We start from the raw sequence: 22,874 nt of genomic DNA, 5'->3' as shown, positions 1-22,874 counted from the left end.
TTCCGTCGAAAGCTTGTCCTCCCTGCAGATTCATCTGTCAAGTGAGCGGATCATTTCCTGTACATGAAGGCATCTCCGCTTCCAAGACCTGACTCAGCGCCTGCCTAGATCCCTCCAGCCAGATGTTTCGTAGCAACTGGAGGCAGAGTTCCCAGAGACCAGGGTGGACCGGGGGTAGACTGCAACGTCATGGGCTCTGTCTACTTCTTGAAGTCTGAGGGGCTGAGTAAGCTGCCCAGCTCAGCATAGTAGCCAAAGCTCCCCCCCCCTTCAAAAAACAACAACTCCTCAATGGTGAATAATTCCCACCTCATAAGACAGGCTGGCAAAGAGGGGGATGGGAAGTGAGGTAGGATTCAGAGACATGGACTCAGGGGAGAGGAAATGCCATAGCCAAACAGGAATTTTGCTCAGTGAGTACCACCCTCCTAGCCTCTGGGGTGATTTTCGGTCACTACCCTTTGCCAACTCAAATCAGAAAAGTTTGGAGTCGAGGGTGCTGGAGAGAAAACCCAAGTCTGCACATGGCAAACCAAGCTGATGGACCTGATGGGTGACACCTGGCTTGAGAACAGTACATGTGAAAAGGATCTAGGAGTCTTGGTAGACAACAAACTTGACATGAGTCAACAGTGTGATGCAGCAGCAGCTAAAAAAGCCAATGCAATTCTGGGCTGCATCAATAGGAGTATAGCATCTAGATCAAGGGAAGTAATAGTACCACTGTATTCTGCTCTGGTCAGACCTCACCTGGAGTACTGTGTCCAGTTGTGGGCACCACAGTTCAAAAAGGATACTGACATGTCCAGAGGAGGGCAACCAAAATGGTCAAAGGCCTGGAAATGATGCCTTATGAGGAATGGCTTAGGGAGCTGAGTATGTTTAGCCTGGAGAAGAGAAGGTTAAGGGGTGATATGGTAGCCATGTTCAAATATATAAAAGGATGTCATATAGAAGAGGGTGAAAGGTTGTTTTCTGCTGCTCCAGAGAAGCGGACACGGAGCAATGGATTCAAGCTACAAGAAAGAAGATTCCACCTAAACATTAGGAAGAACTTCCTGACAGTAAGAGCTGTTCGACAGTGGAATTTGCTGCAAAGGAGTGTGGTGGAGTCTACTTCTTTGGAGGTCTTTAAGCAGAGGCTTGACAGGCATATGTCAAGAATGCTTTGATGGTGTTTCCTGCTTGGCAGGGGGTTGGACTGGATGGCCCTTGTGGTCTCTTCCAACTCTATGATTCTACTACACCGAAATGGCCATGCTGACTGGAAAACTCAGGAACCAAGAGGACAAAAACTTTACAAAAGAATGGGAAAAATGTATAAGTTATTTAAGAGACCACTGTAAGCAGATGGAAACATGGGCAGGATTTTGAATTCACTTGTAGTGTAACAATTACCATGGAAAATTATAGACTGATATAATAGTTAGGAAGAAGGTGCAGTTTTTAATGTTTAAATGGGACTCCAGGGAGGGGGTGGGAGGAAGTCCTGAGATTCGGAGGAATCTCTGTAGTCGTACCTTGGCTCCTGAACACGTTGGCTCCCGAACAAATCGGCTCCTGAACGATCAAAACTGGAAGTGACTGTTCTGGTTTTTGAATGTTCTTTTGGAAGCCGGATGTCCGGCTGGGCTTCCACAGCTTCCGATTGGCTGCGGGAGCTTCCTGCAGCCAATCAGAAGTCATGTGTTGATTTCCAAATGTTTCAGAAGTCGAATGGACTTCTGGAACGGATTCCATTCAGTTTCTGAGGTATGACTGTATATGGATATTTATTCACATTTATATAACTTTGTAATGTAAAAATCAAATAAAAATGATTTTTTAAAAAGAAAGAAAACCGAGTCTGCACGCCCACCACACGTTTAAAGTGTATTCTCAGTTCTGGGAACTGTAGTTTGTGTCGCATCCTGGGAATTGTAGCTCTGTGAGGGGTAAACTACAGTTCCCAGGATTCTTTGCTTTAACTGTGCGGTGTGTATGCAGTCCAGGAACACCTGGAGGGGCTGCAGATTCTTCATCGCTGGATTAAGGAGATCAAGCAGGACACTTTCTCTCACCAGTTATTTTCTTTTGCAGGATGCTTGCTCCGATTCAGTAGTAAATGCAGGTTTTCACAGGAAAAGCACGGGGAAGGAGTGGCGTGAAGCGCTCAGACATGGCACTTTAAAGTGCGAACCTGTGCCTAGAAACACGGCACAAAATGAAATCTGGATGAGCCCTCGATGTTCAGTATCTCAGTCATCATTGGGCTGGTGCTTGGATTTTTGAACCTTGGGGGATTGTTTTTTAAAGTTGTTTGCACTTTTGCAAACCTCGGAGTTCCCCTGAATATACAGGCATCTCCCTCTTGTTCCCTCATGGTCCCATCTGGGCTGCAATCCTGTCAGCCTTCACTTGCCTTTGCTCCAAATTTCTCCTGCTCCTTCGCTGCCAGTGTGGCTTGCGCCAGGTGTGAGTCAGCAAAGGGGAAGCAGACAGAAGTCTTGTGAACTGTTGCAACAGCTCAGAGCAGGAACGGGCCTTTGGCAAACCGTGGGCTCAGCTCTACCCCACCAAATGCTTAGCGTTGGAGCCTCAGCACTGATTCAGTTTGCGACAGTACAGCTTCAGGAATGGCGCACCTCTGGAACCTTTTGTTGGGGCGGGCAGTGAGGGGGAAAAGGCATGGCAAAGAAGCAACATGGCATGGGGTTTTTTTTTGGAATTGAAATAAAGTGAGCAAGTTGGAGACTTCAGTCTCCTGGTAAAGCTGGGAAAGTTCTCTGCCTGGAACCCTGCTGCTAGTCATTGTGGCCAATAACTGAACTAGATGGGCCAATAATAATTTATTATTTATACCCTGCCCATCTGGCTGGGTTTCCCCAGCCACTCTGGGCGGCTTCCAACAAACTATTAAAAATACAATAAAACACCAGACATTAAATACTTCCCTAAACAAGTCTGCCTTCAGATATATTCTAAAAGTCAGATACAGTAGATCCTCTGGATACAAACTTAATTCATCCCGGGGGTCCATACTTACCCCGAAAAGTCCGTATCCAGAGGCGCCGCTTCTGCACACATGCAAAGGACGTAGAGCGCTCCTGCGCATGTGTGCGTGCGGCTAAACCTGCCGCGTTCGGAACTCGAAATTACGTTACCTGAAGGTAACATAGCCCGAGGCACCACTGTAGTTGTTTATTTCCTTGACATCTGATGGGAGGGCATTCTACAGGGTGGGCACCACTATCGAGAAGGCCCTCTGGCTCATAGCTGCCAAGTACCCCGTTTCCCCTGAGAAACCCCCGTTTTTTCTTACCTTTTCCTGGCAGTCCCCCTTATCACGTCGTCTCCCTTATATTCTCCCTTATATTCTCCTGCCGGCGGCCATTCCCCCCACGCCGGCTTCGAAAGTCGTGTCTACGCATGTCCGGAAGTTCGTAGACGCGACTTCCGGTGTCAGCGGTGGCCATTTTTGGTGCCCATAGATGGGCAAAGCGACACCGGAAGTTGCGTCTACGCACTTCTGGACATGCGTAGACGCGACTTTTGAAGCCGGCGGTGGCCATTTTTGGTGCCCATAGATGGGCAAAGCGACACCGGAAGTTGCATCTACGCAACTTAACTTCCAGTGTCACGCGGCTGCCAGTCCCGGATTCTGCAGTCCGGGACTTGGCAGGTATGCTCTGGCTGGTTTCCTCTAAGCTCACTTCTTGGAGGGAGGGAACCGCCAGAAGGCCCTCGGAGCTGAACTATGGGTGTGGAGATGGTCCTTCAGCTATACTGAGCCAAGGCCGTTTAGGGCTTTAAAGGTCAGTACCAACACTTTGAATTGTGCTCAGAAACGTACTGGGAGCCAAGGTAGGTCTTTCAGGACCTGTGCTATATGGTCTCGGCAGCCACTCCCAGTCACCAGTCTAGCTGCCGCATTCTGGATTAGTTGTAGTCCCCTTCAAAGGAAGGAGAAGGAATAGGTTCTGGATGGCATTGGTACCTTTTGAGAGATAAAGTAAGTAAAAAAAATACGTTCATGTTTAATATTATAAGAAAATCCTTATATAAAGTGTGGCAAAAATACAGAAGATACTTCGAGCCCAGAACTCCCTGGTGGGTATCCCCACTAGAAATTGTGGCCGTCAAAAGACGCAATATGGAAGGTAGGTGGCCAACCTATAGAATCCTCCTAGAGGAAAAGGAGGGAATACTAAAATTAAAAGATTATGCAGAAGTCAAAAGCTATTTCAGTAGCTGGTTGCAATATTTCCAAGTAAATCAAAGGTTTCAACAAGATAAAAAAATCGGATTTGAGAAAGAAAAATCAAAATTGGAGGAAATATTATTGGGGTCCAAGGAGAATCATATAAAAAATTTATACCAAATTTTATTGACATGGGAAACGGAAGAAGAATTAACAAAAAATTCAATGATTAGATGGGGCCAAGATTTGGGGAAGACAATAATGATGAATAAATGGGAAAATTTATGGGACAGAGATTCTAAATTCACACCCAATTATGATATAAAAGAAAATTTGGTAAAAATGCAGAACAGATGGCACCTAACACCGGAGAAATTGGCAAAGATGTATCCGGGTGTTAGTAACCAATGTTGGAGATGTCTAAACGAGACAGGCTCCTATATTCACATGTGGTGGGGATGCAAACATATTAGGGTGTTCTGGGAGGAAATCTACAGAGAATTGAAAAAAATAGTGAAATATTCATTTAAGAAAAAACCAAAGATCTTCCTACTAGGCATGTTAGGGGAAGATATTAGGCCACAGGATAGATGCTTGATAAGCTATGCCACAGCGGCAGCTAGATTATTGATTGCAAAAGACTGGAAATCTCAAAAGGTACCAACTAAGGAGGAATGGCAAATCAAGGTAATGAATTACTGTAATTTGGCTAAGAAATATGAGGAAGTAAAGGGAATAAAGAAAGAGGATAGTGCGAAAAATTGGAAATCATTTATGGATTATATCAAGTGCCAGGCGGAAAAACCAAATGTATTGCAGGATTGTTAAATGCTCAAATGAAAACATGGTAAGAGAAAGAGAGAAAAGAGAAGGGAAAAGAATAGGATACAAAAGGAAAGAAATAGGAAAACAGGAATGAAAGAATGTATAAGAAGATGTTAAAAGAATAATAAAATAAACGGTATGTTGTTAGAAAAGGTGCAGAGGTAGCTTAGAAAGAAAATTGACAAGACAGTTTAGCGAAGGTTGAGAAGAAGGGGAAGGGGTGGAGGGAGGGGGGGAAAGTAATGAAGTAGATAAAATGAGTGGATGTATTCTTAAATAATGATTAGCTAAATGGATATACATGGATATTTTGTTTTCTTTTTGGTAGCTGTTGTGTCAGGCTTTTTTTTTTCTTTTCTGTGTGTGTGTGCGCGTGTGTGTGTGTGTGTCTTGTTTCTTCTGCGTAGTTTGTTTTTCTGTTTTGTATATCTGTAGATTATGTGAAGCGATTTGTAATAATCAATAAAGATTCTTTTTATTAAAAAAACAAAACAAAAAAAACAAAGGGGAGAGCATTACAGTAGTCCAAGCGGGAGATAACCAGAGCATGCACCACTCTGGCAAGACAGTCCATGGGCAGGTAGGGTCTCAGTCTGCACACCAGATGGAGCTGGTAGACAGGGCCGTCTCAAGCATGTCGGGCACCCTGGTGCGGAGATCGCTCCAGCGCCGGCACCCCCGCCCCACCCCGTTTCTTGCTGTGGCTGGTGGGCTTCCACACGGCTCCGCCACGCAGCCCCCCCCTGCCGGCCCGGCGCCACCCAGCCTACCCCTAGAACCGGCCCTACTGGTAGATAGCTGCCCTGGACACAGAATTGACCTGTGCCTCCATGGACAGCTGTGAGTCAAAAATGACTCCCAGGCTGAACATCTGGTCCTTCAGGGGCACAGTTACCCCATTCAGGACCAGGGAGTCCTCCATACCCTCCCACCCCGTTCCCCCCAAACCGTACTTCTGTCTTCCCAGGCACTCCTCCAGACACTCACATGTCAACTCCCTATTTTCCAAAGGATGCTGTCTTATGGCAGGTCAGAATACTTGTCTCCTGACTGCCTTATCTTCTTCTCTGCTCTACCTGGCAGCAAACACAACAAGGAATCTTCACAGAGAGGGGAAAAGAAGACCCAGGAAGCTATCCAGGAAAATTCATGTTGATACCGGGAAAGATCCTAGAACACATAATTAAACAGTCGATCTGTGAGCATGTAGAAAAGGATGCTTAAAAAAGGGCACTGTGGTTACAGAAAGAAGTAATGCCAGACGAACCTCATTTCTTTATTTTTGGTGGATCAGAGGAATGCTGTGGATGTAGTGTATCTTGATTTCAGTAAGGCTTTCAACAACGCTCCCCATGACATTCTTGTGGTGAAGCTGGTAAATTGTGGGCTGGACTGACTGAACCCAAAGAGTGCTCGTTAAGGGTTCCTCATCATCCGGGGAAAAAGTGACAAGTGGGGTGCCGCAGGGTTCTGTCCTGGGCCCGTTGTTGTTCCACAGTTTTATAGATGACTTGGATGAAGGAACCGAGGGGATGCTCATCAGATTTGCAGGTGACACCAAATCGGGAGGGGTAACTAATTGCACAGAAGACGGAATCGGGATTCAAAATTACCTCAACAGATTGGCGAACTGGGTCCAAACTAACAGAATGAAGATCAATAGGGACATATGTAAGGTTCTAAACTTAGGCAGGAGTAACCAGCTGCACAAATATAAGATGGGGGACATCTGGTTTGCCAGCAGTGCATGTGAAAAGGGTCTAGGAGTCTTGGTAGACCACAAGCTTAACACGAGTCAGTGTTTTTTGCAGCAGCAAGAAAAGCTATTGCTCTTCTAGGCTGCATCAGCAGAAGTGTAGTGTCCCAGTCAAGGGGAGTAATAGTCCCATTCTATTCTGCCTTGTTCAGACCACACCTGGGGTACTATATATCCAATTCTGGGTGACACAATTTAAGAAGGATGTTGACAAGGTGGAATGTGTGTAGAGGAGGGCAACCAAGATGATAAAGGTCTGGAAACCAAGCCTTATGAGAAATGGTTGAGGGAGTTTGGTATGTTTAGAGATAAGATATCTTTATTGTCATTGTCCCCTTGCGGGAACAACGAAATTACTCGGTTGCTACATCCCCTCAGATAAAGCATTCCGCATAATCCAAAATTACAAAACCTAATTAAAAACAGTAAATATAATACAAATAACAAGTAAAATAAGATGACTTCAAAGTCCAGGCTTTCCATTTGAGGCCAAAATCGCTCTAGAGAATAAACTGTTCCTGAGACGGATCGTTCTTGCCTGCATAGTTCTATATCTCCGTCATGATGGCAGGAGCTGAAAGAAATGGTGACCAGGGTGCGTTGGATCTCTTGATATGTCTAGTTTAGCTTGGAAAAGAGGAGACAGAGAGGAGATAGATAGCCATCTTCAGATACCTCAAAGGCTGTTACATGCCACATGGAGTAAGCTTGTTTTCTCCAGCTCCAGAAGCTAGGCCCTGACCCAATGATGGTAAGAGCTGTTCAACAGAGGAACAGACTCTCTCAGGTGGTGAACCCTCCTTCCTTGGAGGTTTTTAAGCAGAGGTTGGATGACCATATGTCATGGATGCTTTCCATATGTCATGGATGCCGAGATTCCTGCATTGCAGGGGGTTGTACTACAATTCTATGAATCCTTTCCAACCAACTGCTACCTAATACTTTAAACTGGAGATTGGATTTGGGAGCTTCTGGGTGGTGCAAAACAAGTTCCCACCTAACTTGGCCACAATAAGAAGCATTGCAGCAATAACCTTTTATTGTTTTTGGTGTATTTATGCATATCAGGTACTAGAGCTATTGAACAAATTAGCAAATAAAATTAACACAATTATTGTTGTTCATTTCAATTGTTAGCTGCAGGAGTTTGTGGCTAAGTGGCCAAGCTACAAATCATTAAGTCTTTGTTTTCAGTTTTCCTTTTGCCACAAACTCACCAGGTAGTCTTAAGGAGGACAGCTTCTCTTGGCTTTAGACCCAGCTCCACACATCTACAATATGAAGATAAACAAGGAACCTGTGGGTGATGTTGGGACTCCTGCTCCCATCAGCCTCAGCCATTGTGGCCCATAGCCAGGGATGATGGGAGTCGTAGTCTAGCAACATCTGTAGGTCGACAGGTTCTTCAAGAAGACAAGAACTTTGAAAAAGGTTGGGGAAAGTTTATAATTTACCGATGAGACTACTGCAAGCAGGTTAAAACATTAGCAGAATTTTAACCACACGTGTAAAGTAACGGAAAGTATGGATATTTTAGAAGGATAAAAGTTTGGATAAATATTGATATGCAGCTGTAAATATTAACATTAGGACCCATGAAAGGGATGAGGGGGGGGGGGAGTCAAGAGATATTTGGATTTTGAACTGATGTTTGTAATATGTTTATATTTTTCCAAAAATTGAATAAAAAAACTATTAAAAACCTCCAGGTTATTCACCGCTGTTGTAAGGATTACAAGGTAATGGCACGCTAAGTGCCTTGAACTTCTGAAAGTGCTATGCAACTGCTAAGTACTGTTTTTATTTGATAGCAAAGTTTCCACCTTCCCTACAAAAGTGAAATTAACGCAAGCACACCAAGGACAAGTTTTCCAAAAAATATGTTTTATTTTTTAATACCATTTATAAAAAATAACTGTTTTTTTTTAAAATCCTCATTATTCAATTTTCTTTTTTTAAAAAAAACATCAACAACCATTAAATAGCCCTTATTATTAAAATACAGCAAATAAATAATATCAGGCTCCTTCATTTTCCTGTAGAAAGGAGCTCCCAAAACTCCAATGGTCCAACATTACAATTTTAAAACAATAACAGAGAGGTGATTAAGGGTGACTTTGACCCTCCCCTCTCAGCCACAATGCCAATTTCTTTTCCAGGTGAAAGAAACAAAAACAAACAAAGCAAAAACCAAGACAGAAGTTTCCAGCTTCTGTCCCACACCTGTAAACTGTGTTTCTTCTGTAACCATCAAGTGTTCACAAGTCAAGACAAGACATAGCACTAAGGGATTTCTTTTTCTTGCAGGAAAAAGAGAGAGAAGAGAATCCTTCTATGTCAAGCAGGATTCACATATGTCAAGGCCTGGTCTCCAGTTCCATCACCTCCCTCTTTCCCCAGTCAGATCCAACCTGTTGCATGCGTGCGTCAACTGAACAGCAACCATTGGCAAACATCCCTTCATCCTCGTCTCTCTGCTCACTGGCTGCAGCACTCAAGGCTTGGATCTGCAGTGGCATTTCAGTGCAATGAGATTGGTTCCTGTGCGTCTCGTGTCCCTGTGGGGTTTTGTATCACCCAGCTGACCCACCCCAGAGATGGCTGCATTTCAAGAAGGAGGGGAAGGCAGACATTTGGCCTTTTTTTTGGAATGTGAAAAAAACTCAAACACTATATAAATAAACTGAGGTCAGAAACATCTCCCAGGACCTAGACCGTTACCAGCCAAAGAGGGAGAGAAGAGGAGGCTAGGAGACCCTTGCATCTGGTTGGACAAAAGATCTCTTCCCTGAGATTCAGGCACCCCCAGGGCTTCTAGTCCTAGAAGAGAACCCAAGGAGTCTACACATCCACTCTGCTGACAGACCACGTTATGGAGCGGAAACACACAGGACACGGAACTCATCATTTCTTATCCAGGAGCGGCTCCTATGAGTCCACTCTTCACTCCTAGAGCTTGGGTGAGCACCCAAGCCCTCCCTGGTCTGAGATTCTGTCTTACAGTCAGGTTTCAGAACTCCTCCCCCCAGGCCCTTCACACCTGAACACTATAGAAATCCACCCGTTTCCGGCAGCATCGCCGCACCCACAGCCAATAAAGCATGATCATGAACGTCCAGTAGCCGACATAGATGGCTGAGCCAATGAGCAGGTACCAGATCTCGGTCTGCTTGGCCTCGGTTGTCCAGTCAGCCAGGGCCTCCTGGTAGATGGTGTAGACCAGGCCTCCCAAGAGCAGCAGGCCCCAGATGGAGACAGGCAGCAGAGGCATATAGTTGCCCACCATTTTCTTCCTGCCCGAGGTGCCCCAGCTGCTCTTGTTCATCGTGATGATGGCGAAGTACTTGGCTGGCAGCAAGCCGCCCATGTAGAGCACGGCGTAGAGAGACATGAAGATCATGATGAAGTTCCTCCTCAGCCAGCAGGCATAGAGGGCCTTCACGCAAGCCACCAGCTGGACGCAGAGCAGCACCCACAGGATGTCCCACAAGTTCCCCCCGTAGAAGAGCCGCAGGACGGTGGCCGTGACGAAGAAGGGGAAGATCCCGGCCACCACCGACTCGTAGGTCATCCACAGGTGGTGGCGGTGCCACCAGAGGGCGTTGTAGAGCCACTCGCGGAAGTAGGACTTGGTCCAGCGAGTCTGCTGCGCCAGCCATCTCAGGAACACGGATGGCGTCTCCGAGTAGCAGCGGGAGCGGGCAGTGTACCTGGTACACAGAGAAGAAAGAAGGAGAAGTTAAGAATACAATAAGGTCTTTATTCAAGTTCGCCTGCAACAGGAATGGGGAACCTGTGGCCCTTCAGATGTTACTGAGCTACAACCAGTGGCATAGCATGGGGGGGGGACGGACATAGGGCTGGTTGCCCCGGGTGCAAAATGGTTAGGGGCACAAAACTTCAATGCCTGGTTGCATCGCTGAGCTCTGTTGAAAATGGATTCTCCATGTGAACCAGAAAGTGACCTCTCCAGACAACGGAATGACTCTATTTTTCCTAACTCTGCAGCTGTGCATGCCTATTCTGTCTGTTTCTGTCCCCCCCCCCACTCTGCATGGCCCCGGGCACTGGCAACCCCTGCTACACCACTGACTACAACTCCCATCATCCTTGACCAGCGGCCATGCTGCCTTGGGGCTGATGGAAGCTGGAGCTACCCAAGAAGATACTGTCTCCTTGCACCTCTCCCATCTCCTTGCCATTTTTCATTCTGCATCACCCTTGCTCCAGAAAACCGAAGTATGTTCTTACTTGGTGGCATAGCCGATGCTCAGCATCCGGTTGGTGAGGTGCCGGTCATCTCCAAAGGTGCAGTGGGTACCCAGGAACTTCTGATTGTACCAGGACTCTAGAAACTGCTGCAGGAGGTCATTCCGATACAGACCTATAGCGGGGGACAAAACAGGTGAGATACAAACGTAAGGTAAAAAGGACCCCTGGACGGTTAAGTCCAGTTAAATTTGACTATGGGGTGTGGCGCTCATCTCTGCTTTCAGGCCGAGGGAGCCGGCGTTTGTCTACAGACAGCTTTTCCGGGTCATGTGGCCAGCATGACTAAACCACTTCTGGCGCACAGAGGACCATGACGAGTGCAAGAGCACATGGAAACACCATTTGACTTCCCACCTATTTATCTACTCGCACTTGTATGCCATGCTTTCAAACTGCTCGGTTGGCAGGAACTGGGACAGAGCAATGGGAGCTCACCCTGTCGCGTGGATTCGAACCAGCGACCTAATGATTGGCAAGCCCAAGAGCAGGGGCCCCAAACTAAGGCCTGGGGGCTGGATGCGGCCCAATCGCCTTCTAAATCCGGCCCGCGGATGGTCCGGGAATCAGCATGTATTTACATGAGTAGAATGTGTCCTTTTATTTAAAATGCATCTCTGGGTTATTTGTGGGGCCTGCCTGGTGTTTTTACATGAGTAGAAGGTGTCCTTTTATTTAAAATGCATCTCTGGGTTATTTGTGGGGCATAGGAATTCGTTCATATTTTTTTCCAAAATATAGTCTGGCCCCCCACAAGGTCTGAGGGACAGTGGACCGGCCCCCTGCTGAAAAACTTTGCTGACCAAGAGGCTCGGTGGTTTAGACCACGGTGCCGCCCGCGTCCCTGATAAAACATAACCAGCTTTCCAATCAAATGAATAAAACTGCTTCCTGTTGAAAGTAAGGAGGTGGAACCAACGCACAGGGGAAGTCTTACCTAGGGGGCCACTGATACAAGAAACACAGTCAAAGTAAGACTGGCAGGCGCGCTCGATGTTGAAGGCCATCCAGTACCGCAAGCTGCTCATGAAGCTGATATAGGAGTCGGAGAGGTTAAGGATCCGCACATCCCCGCCGACAGCCCCATAGCGTTCGTTCGACTCCAGCACCTTCACCAATTCCAAGGTTGCATCTGGGGCCAGCTTGGTGTCTGAATCGCAAACCTGGGGAGGCCAAGAGATTGAGATTGAGAAAGGACACCCCTGGAATTCCCCAGAGAGATCTGAGTTGCCAGAAGCTAGATTTACAGAACATGGGGAAAGTTAGCCAGAGCACTCTCACTTTCAAGGGCTGATTCACGCATCTGCACAGTCGTCACTGGAGAATTGCGACACCGAGCGATGACTAAGCTTGCGGTGAAATGCCCCAGCTTTGACACTTTCATAGCTTGGTCAACGCCACAATCCTTTCCAATGTGCAACTGCTAAGTGCACAATAATTAAGTAATGCACATGCATGTGTGTGAAGTGGCCCAGGGTCTGTGGCAAAACCAGAGAATGTATGAAAAGCGTCCCAAAAAAGCAACATTCGCGTCTTTGACAAGTGTGATGCAATGGGGGAGAGCACAGAGTGTGCGCACGGGACAGCCCAGCTCAGACGCTGTCTCGGTTTCTGTGATTAATTGATTGGCTTGAGGCAAATCAGTCTTTGCTTGCCTTGTCTGTAAAATGGGTGCAATTAATGCAAGGATAAGAACAGGAGAAAGGTTATAAAGCATTTTGCACACCCCCAAAATTAGAAATGACACTTCTTTGGCTAATGAGTGATGTGCAAATGAGGGAGAATGAATGGCTCCTATTGCAGAACATTACGTGGATCAATAGTTTGGTTAAAGATGGCTGGGAAGCAAGGAGTGGAGGGGAACCTTCTGAAAACTAATTTGTAAAGCACAGTTAATTATATGGATGCAATAATCTGTTACACTGAAAGAGAGACAGAAATTTGGGTTATATGGTTAGCCAGGTAAGAAGCTGATGGAAATACAGGTGGGACCTTGAGAGTATGCCATGATGGGTAGAGGTCAAAGGGCAAAACTTCACTGTCTTGAGCAGTTTTGCGCCTCATCACAACTTGGGGAAGCAGCTTAGGTTTTTCAATTCTAAGTGGCAATCTCTCTATCCCTGTTGGCATCTGTACTGGAGTTGAAATAATTTCTACATATGCAATTGTTTTAACTGCATCTTTACATGCAGTTTTAAAAATATACACTTTTATTGTATTATGCACTTGCTCTGAGATGCTAAAGAAGAAGCGATGTGTAAACGAAATTAGATAAACAGATTCATGTAGGTTGCAGAAGCTTCCCCCCCCCCTTGGGGAAGAATTGGGGTTTCCTTGGAACAAGGTTTTGACCCGCCCCCCTACATGAAAGGTCAGCAACTGGAACCTCCAGGACAAATCTACCCTGCAGACAGGTGCCACCTGGCCCACCGCTTGCCAGCCTGTGAGGCAAAGAGCAACATCTGGATCATGGTGGGATTTGGCAGGAGGCAATTTCGGAAACAAAGGTGGGGCAGGGACAGAGTCTTTGGCTTGCTGCTCCTCTTCCGCTTTGTCAGTCTGGCACTCCAGCAAAATTACTTGGTGACCGGGGATGCCTCCAGAGTTTAGGGCAGTGTGTCGCCACTCACAATAAGTTTGAAAGGGTCAAATTAGGTATTAAAGCCCAGAGGTAGTAGGAGAGGAGATAATTCATAGGTAGCATGACTAGGCAAAACCAAGAAAAATAAATTCTATACCCAGATAAGCTGGGCTGTGCAAATTAAGCAAATTTCCACATATTTCCGTATTTGGCGCAATTGATTCTGCTTCCCATAATACAGTGGTACCTCGCTTTACAGACGCAATTGGTTCCGGGGAGCCGTTCGCTCCCTGAGCAGTACTTAAAACGGAGTGCCGCTTCTGTGCATGTGTGCGCCGGAGAACCCAGAAGTAAACACTTCCGGGTCCGCGGAGTACTCAAACTGAGAGTACTCAATCCGCAGCGGACGTAAACCTGTAAAGTGTTAGGGGGATGCCGTTACAGGTAGGTAGCTGTGTTGGTCTGCCGTAGTAGAAACAAAATAAAATAAAAATTCATTCCAGTAGCACCTTAGAGACCAACTAAGTTTGTCATTGGTATTGAGGACCTTGCTGCTGCTCCTCCCTTTGACTTGCAGAAGCACTCTCTTTTCAGACACTGACTCGCACACTTCTAAAAGATCAATCTTAACAAGCCACAAGGGCCTGGCTAGCAACAGAGCATTTGTTTTTAAATAAATAAACCAAGATGTAGCCCTTATGGTGTAAGCCAATAACTGGAGAAGAAGACGACCCACTGGGATTTGTGTGGACCAGGAAACAGAAGCTTCGGTGCCTCACCTTGCCTCATCCCATCCCTGTCTCAGAATGCTGAACCCTGCAACCAATACCATATTTTGGTATTTTTCCCGAGCTTCCGCAGAAATCACAGAATGCACTTAAGTATATAGTTCAGTGGTTGTCAAGGTCTGTACTGAGGAACCACAAGCTTCCTTGTAAGCTGACCAGGAGCACCTTAATGAGGTTAGCAACGGAAGACGCGTTTGCCCATAATTACTGATCTTCCAATGTGTAGCTAGAGAAGAATGGTGAGCATATCATTGAATTGTAGAGCTGGAAGGGACCCAGGGGTCATCTAGCCCAACCCCAGGATTCTCAGCTAAAGCAACCCTGACCACCCAACCTCTGCTAAAAAGCAAACACTGTGCATTCTCACTGCATGCAGTGAGGCACGGCACATGGCTAGCATACAGGGCAGGGCTGCCCAAGAGGTGGAATGAGACAACCATTTCAGGCAGCAGGCAGAGGAGACAGGCAAACTCAAGCATCCCTTCCCTTTCCCCCTTAGGGCTATTTGCCCTGCTGCTTCTGCCGCTAGCACCTTACCCATGTGGCAAGGATCTCTGCCTTTTCCACCATCTCCTCCCTGCTTTCTGTTTTAATTCCCCCTTGAAGTTCAACAGCCTTTCTCTGCTGTGGGAAATGTTGGCCCAGTCCCTATCTCTCAGCCTGACTGGGGTTGTGCCTGGAGGACATTGCGGGATGGGATAAAACAAACAAGGAAGCGAGACAACCGGATAGGAGCCATTTACCTGGACGTAGTCCACCGAGCTGCCCAGGGCCTTGAAAGCTGTGTACATGACTTCCCTCTTCCCTCCCCATTTCTGCATGATACAGACACATCTCTTGGTCCGGATCAGCTCTTCTACGGCCAGCTGCCCGAGGTCGTCCATATCTATTTCGCTGTAGACAGGCGGCTCGTCCCCGGCTTGGTAGCCGCTGTCCCCTTCGTCTACATCCAACGGAGGCTGGTGGTGGTAGTTGTTCTCCCAGACAAACGTCCCCACATCTTCCCCAGCAAAGACCTCTTGGAACATGTCCATCATGTACCGGTCGTCAGGGCTGTTGCCATCGATCACCATGATGACCCGGAGCTTCTCCGGAGGGTACAAGGTTGCTTTGACAGACTCTAGGCACTCGCGGAGGTAAGCTGGGTCCTCCTGGTAAGCGGAGATGGTGAGAGCCACCGTCTTGGTGTAACTGCAAGTCAGAGAGTCCCTCTTCATCCTCTTGTGTTCCAGGAAGGCAAAGAAGCTCTGGATGATGAGGTGGGCCGTGAGGAAGGCCCCGTAGAGGCCAAAAGCCATAATGTGGTACCGGTCGGCAGCCAGCTGGTTACCCGAAATGTAGGCCCATGCCAATATGGACAGTATGAGCAGTGCAAAGCCAATGGTGACGACCCGACGTCCGATAGAGACAACGGCCTTTGGCAGTATGGCAACATCCATCCCTGGAAGGAACAGTCAAGGTAGTGAGTGAGCTAGATTGTGCTCAGGGGTATTTATTGTTGGTTACTTGTCGATGGAATGGGGCCACCCCACAGCGTAAGTGCTCTCTGGGCAGCACACAAAACAAAAACAACAATTACAACGTAAAACAAACTATTAAAAACCCATTAAGCCTGCAGATGGTGTTTATTTAACATTTATCCTCAGGTCCAGAATACGCACGGCACTATTCAGAGGCAGTGGGGCAACAAGGTGGCTGAAAGACTCTGGGAGTAGGGATGGCAGATTTGTGCCACCTGGACCCCTGCTCCCCAAAGCCCACAGCGGCTTCATGCCAACAGACAAGAGTGCAGACATGTTGTGGGCAGGAGGTGGGTACTATGCCAAGCTGGGATCACTGGACTTTTCTTCCCCGCATTAACAACTTGTAGCATGGGAGATGTCCCTGCCGGCATCTGGGGAGAAGCTATAAAGCTGGGACCCACTGCAGATGGCAGAAGGCTGCTAAATGTACCACCCAGATACAGTAATCTCAAAGGGGCAATTAAAAAAAACACAGTCTCCCCTTTTGGGTTTACACCCTGCTGTGGGGCTGGTTCTAGAATGAGAGGTGAAACAGTCGAGGGGCTTTAGTCCCTTGTTGTTTCCCATGATTAACAAAGCCAGAATAAATTACTGTGTGTGCAAAACTTAGGTCCCGCCCCCCCCCCCAATTTTACAAAAGTCACATCATTCAGCTTCTTAATTGCAGAATCTGGATTTCCTGGGTGCATTAAAAAATAGTAATTCAGCTTTCAATCCACACAGCCCTGGTGTTTACTGTTGGTCCCTAAGAGATGTAGGAAAATGGCCCCACCTGCATATCTCAAAGGGCGAAAGATTTATGGGCAAAGGAACAACCTATGGGCTCAGAGCAGTGTCAGATTTTAAAGGGGAATGCCAGCTCCTAGGATCATTCTGAGATGCTCACTGGTAACCAGCGCAGAAACACAAGAAGAGGCATAAAATCTCTTAGAATGGCAATGGTGCCCACCTGAGAGGCGCCGGAACTGAGTTCCTATAAGTTTCCCCTGAAAAAAAGCCCTGGTGCTTAGACTTTAAAGGCTGTGGTTTCTTGCAAGTCTAGGCACAGGCTACTACCATACAGGGGTGGCCAACTCCCAAGAGACTGCGATCTACTCACAGAGTTAAAAACTACCCTCTTTTTTGGGGTTCAGGTCAAAGTTGTTGAGTTTGTTCTGGGAGGAGGTGAAATGTTGAGCTTTTTTTAGGGGAGCCACAGTTGTTCAGCTTCTTTGGGGGGAGCCAATAAACTACCAGTGATCTACTTCAGACATCCAGTGATCTACTAGTAGATCACGATCTACCTGTTGGACATGCCTGCGGTAGAAGATGCTGTCTCTTTCTCCCTAGCCAAAATCTGTTATCTTGAACTTTTGGGGTGTGTACACCACCTGCAGGGAAGAATGATGTACTGCACCAGAGACCCAGGGTGAGCAAAATATACCTGCCAGGTTATCCCATCTTTCACATATGGGTGGGCATATATGGACCCAACCAGGGGTTGAGCCACGATTTGCATTAAAGCCAACAATGGAACAGGGCTCCTGGCTAGGCTGCAACAACCCCCCCCCACTGCCCGAGAAGAGGGTGATAGCCAATCTCTGTTTGGAAATTGCTGGTTCCACTATGAAATGTTTACACAAGTTTCTCTCCACGTTCCTCCACTCCAAACTAACCTCTTGGCAGGGGCTCAGGGTAACTCTATAAAAAATTATTAATAGAGCCAAGGAAGAGGCATTTTCAAAAAAAATTACAGCAAATGACACCAACGGGTCATTGAATAAATAAATGACAAAGTGCTTGACACAGTACATAGAATTTGCACACCCCACTTAGCAAATGGAACAGAAATCCTGTGCTGTTGTTTTCCCCCTCGCTTGCCCCTTCCTGCGACAGCACATGAAAATCTCCTTCCTCCTATTTTAACCGCAAATATCAAGTGAAATCCTGCGCATACTTACCTAGGGATAAGTCTCACCAAACTCAAGTGTGTTGACATGAATAAGATTGTACTGCCAAACCCAGAATTCCTGGCCCCTCAGAGCCGCTGGTAAAATCTAGGGGTTATCCACACCAGCCCAAAATGTGGACCCCAGCCCAGTTTTGTCCCAGAAACTCCCCCCTTGCCATTTTGGAATTTCCAATGATAAAACAAACAAACAAGCACACATTTAAAGAGAGAAAAGTCCAGGACAACACTGGGATGACAGCCTGTGGACATCCCTACACCAGTGAAGAAAACTCCCATTTTGCTCCACAAGCCTTTAAGGAGCCCTTTCTCTGCAAACCATTGAATAGTAAACCCCCACACTCTAACCACTATGCACCACTACTCCAATCTCTTTTGCTGCTAGAGCAACCTGAAGCAACATTTGGAACTGGCCTTCCAAAAAGCCTGGTCCTGCAGTCACTCGGTGGTGAACGCACACAACCATCGGTGACCCCAAACACGCAGCTTATGTGAGCCCAGGTGATCATACACGTACAGACATACCAGGAAGCTGAATAAAGAGTTGCCCCCGTGGCTTGTTAGAACCAGGGTTGGCCCCAGACCTTTGGGCGCTGGAGGCGAATCAGAAATTGATGCCTCCCCCGTTGCAGTTTGTTAGGAGTGCTTTTTTATATGCAGTCGAGGCTCCTCACACCCCACGGTCTTGATGCTGATCCTTGCTGCCCCCTTCTTCTCGATGCTGATCTTCACTTGGGAAATACTGGACATCTGTCCCCCATGCCCATTTGCAAGCCCCCTTTCTTTTCAACGCTGATCTTCACTGCTCCCTAACTTCTGACACCGATCTTATTTATTTATATTTTACCGGCCTTCACCAAAAGATCTTGGGGTGGTTCCCAGAATAAAATACAAAATAAAGGTAAAGGGACCCCCAGAATAAAATACAAGATAAAGGTAAAGGGGTTGCGGCGCTCATCTCGCGTTATTAGCCGAAGGAGCTGGCGTACAGCTTCCAGGTCATGTGGCCAGCATGACAAAGCCGCTCCTGGCAAACCAGAGCAGCACACGGAAACGCCGTTTACCTTCCCGCTGTAGTGGTACCTATTGATCTACTTGCACTTTGACGTGCTTTCGAACTGCTAGGTTGGCAGGAGCTGGGACCGAGCAATGGGAGCTCACCCCGTCGCGGCGATTCGAACCGCCGACCTTCTGATCGGCAAGCCCTAGGCTCTGTGGTTTAACCCACAGCGCCACCCGCACCCCTTAAATACAAGATAATTAAACCAAAACAATACCCCCCCTTCCCACAGACACATTTAAAAGGCTGTAGAATATTAATCAGCCAAAGGCCTGGTTGAAGAGGAACAGTTCCACCGGGAGCCTTAAAAAATACACAATGAAGGTGCCAAGCGAACCTCCCTGGGGAGAGCATTCCACAAATGGGGAGCCACTACAGAAAAGGCCCCTTCTCGTGTTGCAACTCTCCAAACCTCATGTGAAGGAGGCACACAAAGATGATGAACACAGAGTCTGGGATGGTTTATATGGGGAGAGGTGGTCTTCACCCTTTTCACGTCGCTGCATTGGAGACGCCATGATGAGAGAGGCGGCTGAAGGGTTTGAACTTCTTTTCCATCAGCCGTCTCTCTTGCTTCTGTGCCACCCTCCTTCTGGAGGGGAGCAGGCAGCAGTGGGGCACAGTGGGGGCAGAGCACGTCCCTCCCAACTCCCCAGAGCCTACTGCCCAAGGTGGATGCTTCACCTTGCCTCATGGGCAGGCCGGCCCTGGTTAGAATTCCACCACAACCATTTTAGGGTGGAGTGGCTGGTATACCCACATTGGGTAGGAGGAAGTCCATTGTTCAAATCCCGACTCAGCCACAAACTCCGTAGGCAGCCGTTGGCAAAGCTACTGTTCCCTTGCCTTCCATCAGCAACCTGAGGTCAATACAGTACTGCTGGCCTATCTTTTCCTGGTTTTTTTTTTTTTGTAAGGTTCACTGCCAATGAAGCTAACCAGGAAGCTGAAGGCATTTCAAATGAAGGGTCACAACTCATAGAATCTTAGAGGCAGAAGGGACCCAAGGGTCATCTAGCCCAACCCCCATGTGATGTGGGCACTGGCACCACTTTTGCCTCCAATAAAATTGTTTCCCCAAAACATCTCCCAAACTGTTTGACCACAGGCGGCAGTGGGATAAACGGCACATGTATGTATACCATGAAAATAAAACCCTCCTTTTCACCACTTCTTAAAAGGTACATTGAAAACTGCAAAGTGCCACCCCTGGGGGACTGCTTGGAGTGATCAGACTCCCAAGAATCAGTGTTCTGGAGTACAGATCTCCCAGCCCAGCTTTTCAGGTATATGTGACAGATCAAAGTACCAACCAGATTAAGATAGGTTCTGGAGGGTGATTAAATGTTGGCATCCCATCAGGTACAATGATACATGCCAACGTATCAGTCAATGTGGCGGCAGGCTCATGGCAACTTGTCATGGCAACCTCGCTATCAATGTTGTTGCCAGTCCTTTGTGCTACCATAGTTCATTCATAATCAACATTATGACCCTTGGATGATGCCACTGAGATATACTGGGGACCTTCTATATGCAAATCAAGACATGTACGTGTCTTACAGATGAAGTCTTTTCCTTGAAGCCTCTACACCCCCCCCCCAAGCTGCCCTAGACCTGCATGTTCCCACCTTTGCACTGACCACTAGGCCCCCTGGTTCTGCTCAATCACGGCTTTTCAAGTCACATTCCAGGTTGTAACCACTAACAGCTACATCCAGCTCTGTTGCAATAAGGAGTGGAGTTTTGGCAGCAAGCGGGGAGGCGAACACGCACCTTATTTTACTCCTGATAAATCAACCCAGCCTAAGTATTGCAACTGCTCCTTTGGATCAGGAACTCATAATTGACACCTCAAAGTGCATTAAAGCAAAACACACGAGAAGGGAACTCAGGGAACTTCTAAGCACTCAGTTACCAACTCAAACGGCGAGGAGGGGCAGAAATACATTTTAAAAAAGCTTTCCAACTAGTCCCTATCAAGTGATCTGAAGTATTCATATATACACAGGTCACCAGCCCCCACCCTGGTGTTGGGACTTTAAGATTCAGTCACTCCATCCCTTCAGCAACATTAGTGCTTATTTTTCTAGGTGTGGGGGGGAGGGATGCTAAGTTTTAACGCCTCTGGAAATACCACTGCAACTGAAACACCTTGAAATAGAATACTAACCCAACTGAAGTCCTAATTGCCCCATGCAGAGGGACTTCTTTGTAGCTACTCAGTGCTGAGTGAATTGCACTCTGCATGTGCTCAAGGGCGCGGTGGCTTTCTTTCTTTTGAGCGGCTATCCAGGGTCAAGCTGGAAACAGATGTCCTGGCCCCAATTCAGCATCAGTTTAAACCACTAGCTCACACTCCCCTCTCTCTCTCTCAAAGCAAAAGACGCCCAAGCTCCCTGTCCCACGAGACCTTGCCCCCCACCTACCCTCCAGCAGCATGCTCCCCGTCCCGTCTCACCTGCGGCGTTGGGGCGGCCGGAGCCCGTGTGCGATCCGGGTTTGGTTGCGGTGAGGTCTGGTTTGTTTGATGTCTGGCGGGGAAGCTTTTGAATCTCGCGAGGGGGGGGGGAGAGGAGGAGGGAGGGTTGGCAGGGAGGCGCCCCCTGACGTGCGTCAAGGCTGGGCTGGGGCCCCTCTGATCTCATCGGGATAACTCACGCCCCAGTAATGCCGTTTTAGGGTCTGAGCCCCATCCCGTGGTGGAACCACGCCCATCCACTCGCACACGTTGCTTTGCAGCCTCCAAGGAGTCTCCGGCTTCTTTATCAACTCTCAAGCTGGGACTTAACTGGAACCGGATTTCCAGTGCCGGAAAAGAGTGCTCCTGAGAACGTGCGGAGTGCACTGCCCCTCGACCTGCGTAAAAGCGCAGCTGGCCGACGCACTAGGCATCCAGCATTAGAAGCGGGGATCGTGGCTAGCAGTCAGAGGCGAAGTCTTGAACCCCGCACACAGCAAACATTTAAAGCACCCTCATGGGAACTGTAGTTTCGACAAAGCTACTGTTCCCAGCCCTCTGAACAAACGCCAGTTCCCGGATTTCCTGGGACGTGGGTGGGTGCGCTTTGACTGCGGTTTTTTTTTTTTTTAAAAGATATGGTGTGTCACCCGCGTTGAGCACTTTTTTTTTCGTCTGGAGAATGATCCTCCTGCGTGCGTTTACTCGGAAGTAAGCCTCCCTGACCTTGATGGGTTTATTCCCGAGAAAGCGCGCACAAGGCGGCTGCCACGATCCAGGCCTCTTCACATTTTTCAGGGAGGGTGGGGACCATAGCTGCCAAGTTATCCCTTTTTTAAAGGGATTTTCCCTTATGCTGAATAGGCTTCCTCGCAAGAAAAGGGAAAACTTGGCAGCTATGGTGGGGACAAACCTGGAGAATTTCCAGGAACAGCTGTCAGTAGTAGTACTAAAGTTCTCGAGTGCCTTCTGGAGAAGAAAAGGGATTTTTTTTCCCTCTGCAAAAGCGGGGCGGGAGTGCAGGGGGATTTGTATTTCGTAATCTGGGTGGGTGGACTTTGGAAGAAAATTGGAGGGTGGGGCAGTCCAGCTGTGGGATGGGGAGGGTAGAGATGGAGAATAGGAGGTGGATTTGGGCTAGAGGAGATTATTTGAGCTAGGAGGAGGAGGAAGAGGATCAGAGCAGATGATGGCAAGGGGTCAAAGATTTGGGTCAGATGTGTTACTGGAGGGGGCAATTCAAGGAGCTGATAAGGGGATCCCTGGATTATAAAACAGGGCAGGGGCATCTGTGAGACATGGTTGGCAAACAAGAAGAAAGGAGCCCATGAACAGATGTTATGAGGCAACTGACACATCATGCGTCAAATTGTGGGTCCTCCTGGGCCCGTTATGTGCCAAGGCCGTGAGGCAAGCTAGACAAACCCAAACCAGAAGCATTATAATGTTTGCTGGGCTCTTGTATAATTGTGTGGTTTATATC

The 22,874-nt window shown here is 47.6% G+C and overlaps 1 protein-coding gene across 3 annotated transcripts; it reads right to left on the bottom strand.

Annotated features, from left to right (window-relative positions):
* Positions 1–8,625: 8,625 nt before the first annotated feature.
* On the bottom strand, positions 8,626–21,932 carry HAS1 (hyaluronan synthase 1). Of its 3 annotated transcripts, none has more exons than XM_035120913.3 (5): positions 21,392–21,932; positions 15,143–15,840; positions 11,968–12,193; positions 11,013–11,145; positions 8,626–10,471 (listed from the first exon to the last, which is right to left on the bottom strand). In XM_035120913.3, exons 1-5 carry the CDS (start codon positions 21,576–21,578, stop codon positions 9,796–9,798), a joined length of 1,920 nt encoding a protein of 639 aa, XP_034976804.2. In that variant the 5' UTR covers positions 21,579–21,932; the 3' UTR covers positions 8,626–9,795. The 3 variants fall into 3 exon arrangements, with proteins under 3 accessions (XP_034976804.2, XP_088528714.1, XP_060131651.1); XM_088672588.1 differs by having other exon boundaries at positions 21,360–21,442; XM_060275668.2 differs by having other exon boundaries at positions 15,143–15,945; positions 21,392–21,426.
* Between the last annotated feature and the right edge of the window lie 942 nt (positions 21,933–22,874).

Source organism: Zootoca vivipara, chromosome 6 (genome assembly GCF_965207765.1).
Source record: "Zootoca vivipara chromosome 6, rZooViv2.hap1.1, whole genome shotgun sequence".
Classification (NCBI taxonomy): domain Eukaryota; kingdom Metazoa; phylum Chordata; class Lepidosauria; order Squamata; family Lacertidae; genus Zootoca; species Zootoca vivipara.
The sequence above is the reverse complement of the archived record's forward strand: the minus strand, read 5'-3'. Positions and strand labels throughout refer to the sequence as shown.

Bases quoted from the DNA above. Each gene is read 5' to 3' on its own strand.
- HAS1 (XM_035120913.3), bottom strand. From the start codon at position 21,578: ATGAGATCAGAGGGGCCCCAGCCCAGCCTTGACGCACGTCAGGGGGCG. The intron at 15,841-21,391 runs GTGAGACGGGAC...TGTTCCTTCCAG, and splicing joins CGGCCGCCCCAACGCCGCAG to GGATGGATGTTGCCATACTG. The intron at 11,146-11,967 runs GTAAGACTTCCC...CCCCCGCTATAG, and splicing joins TTGTATCAGTGGCCCCCTAG to GTCTGTATCGGAATGACCTC.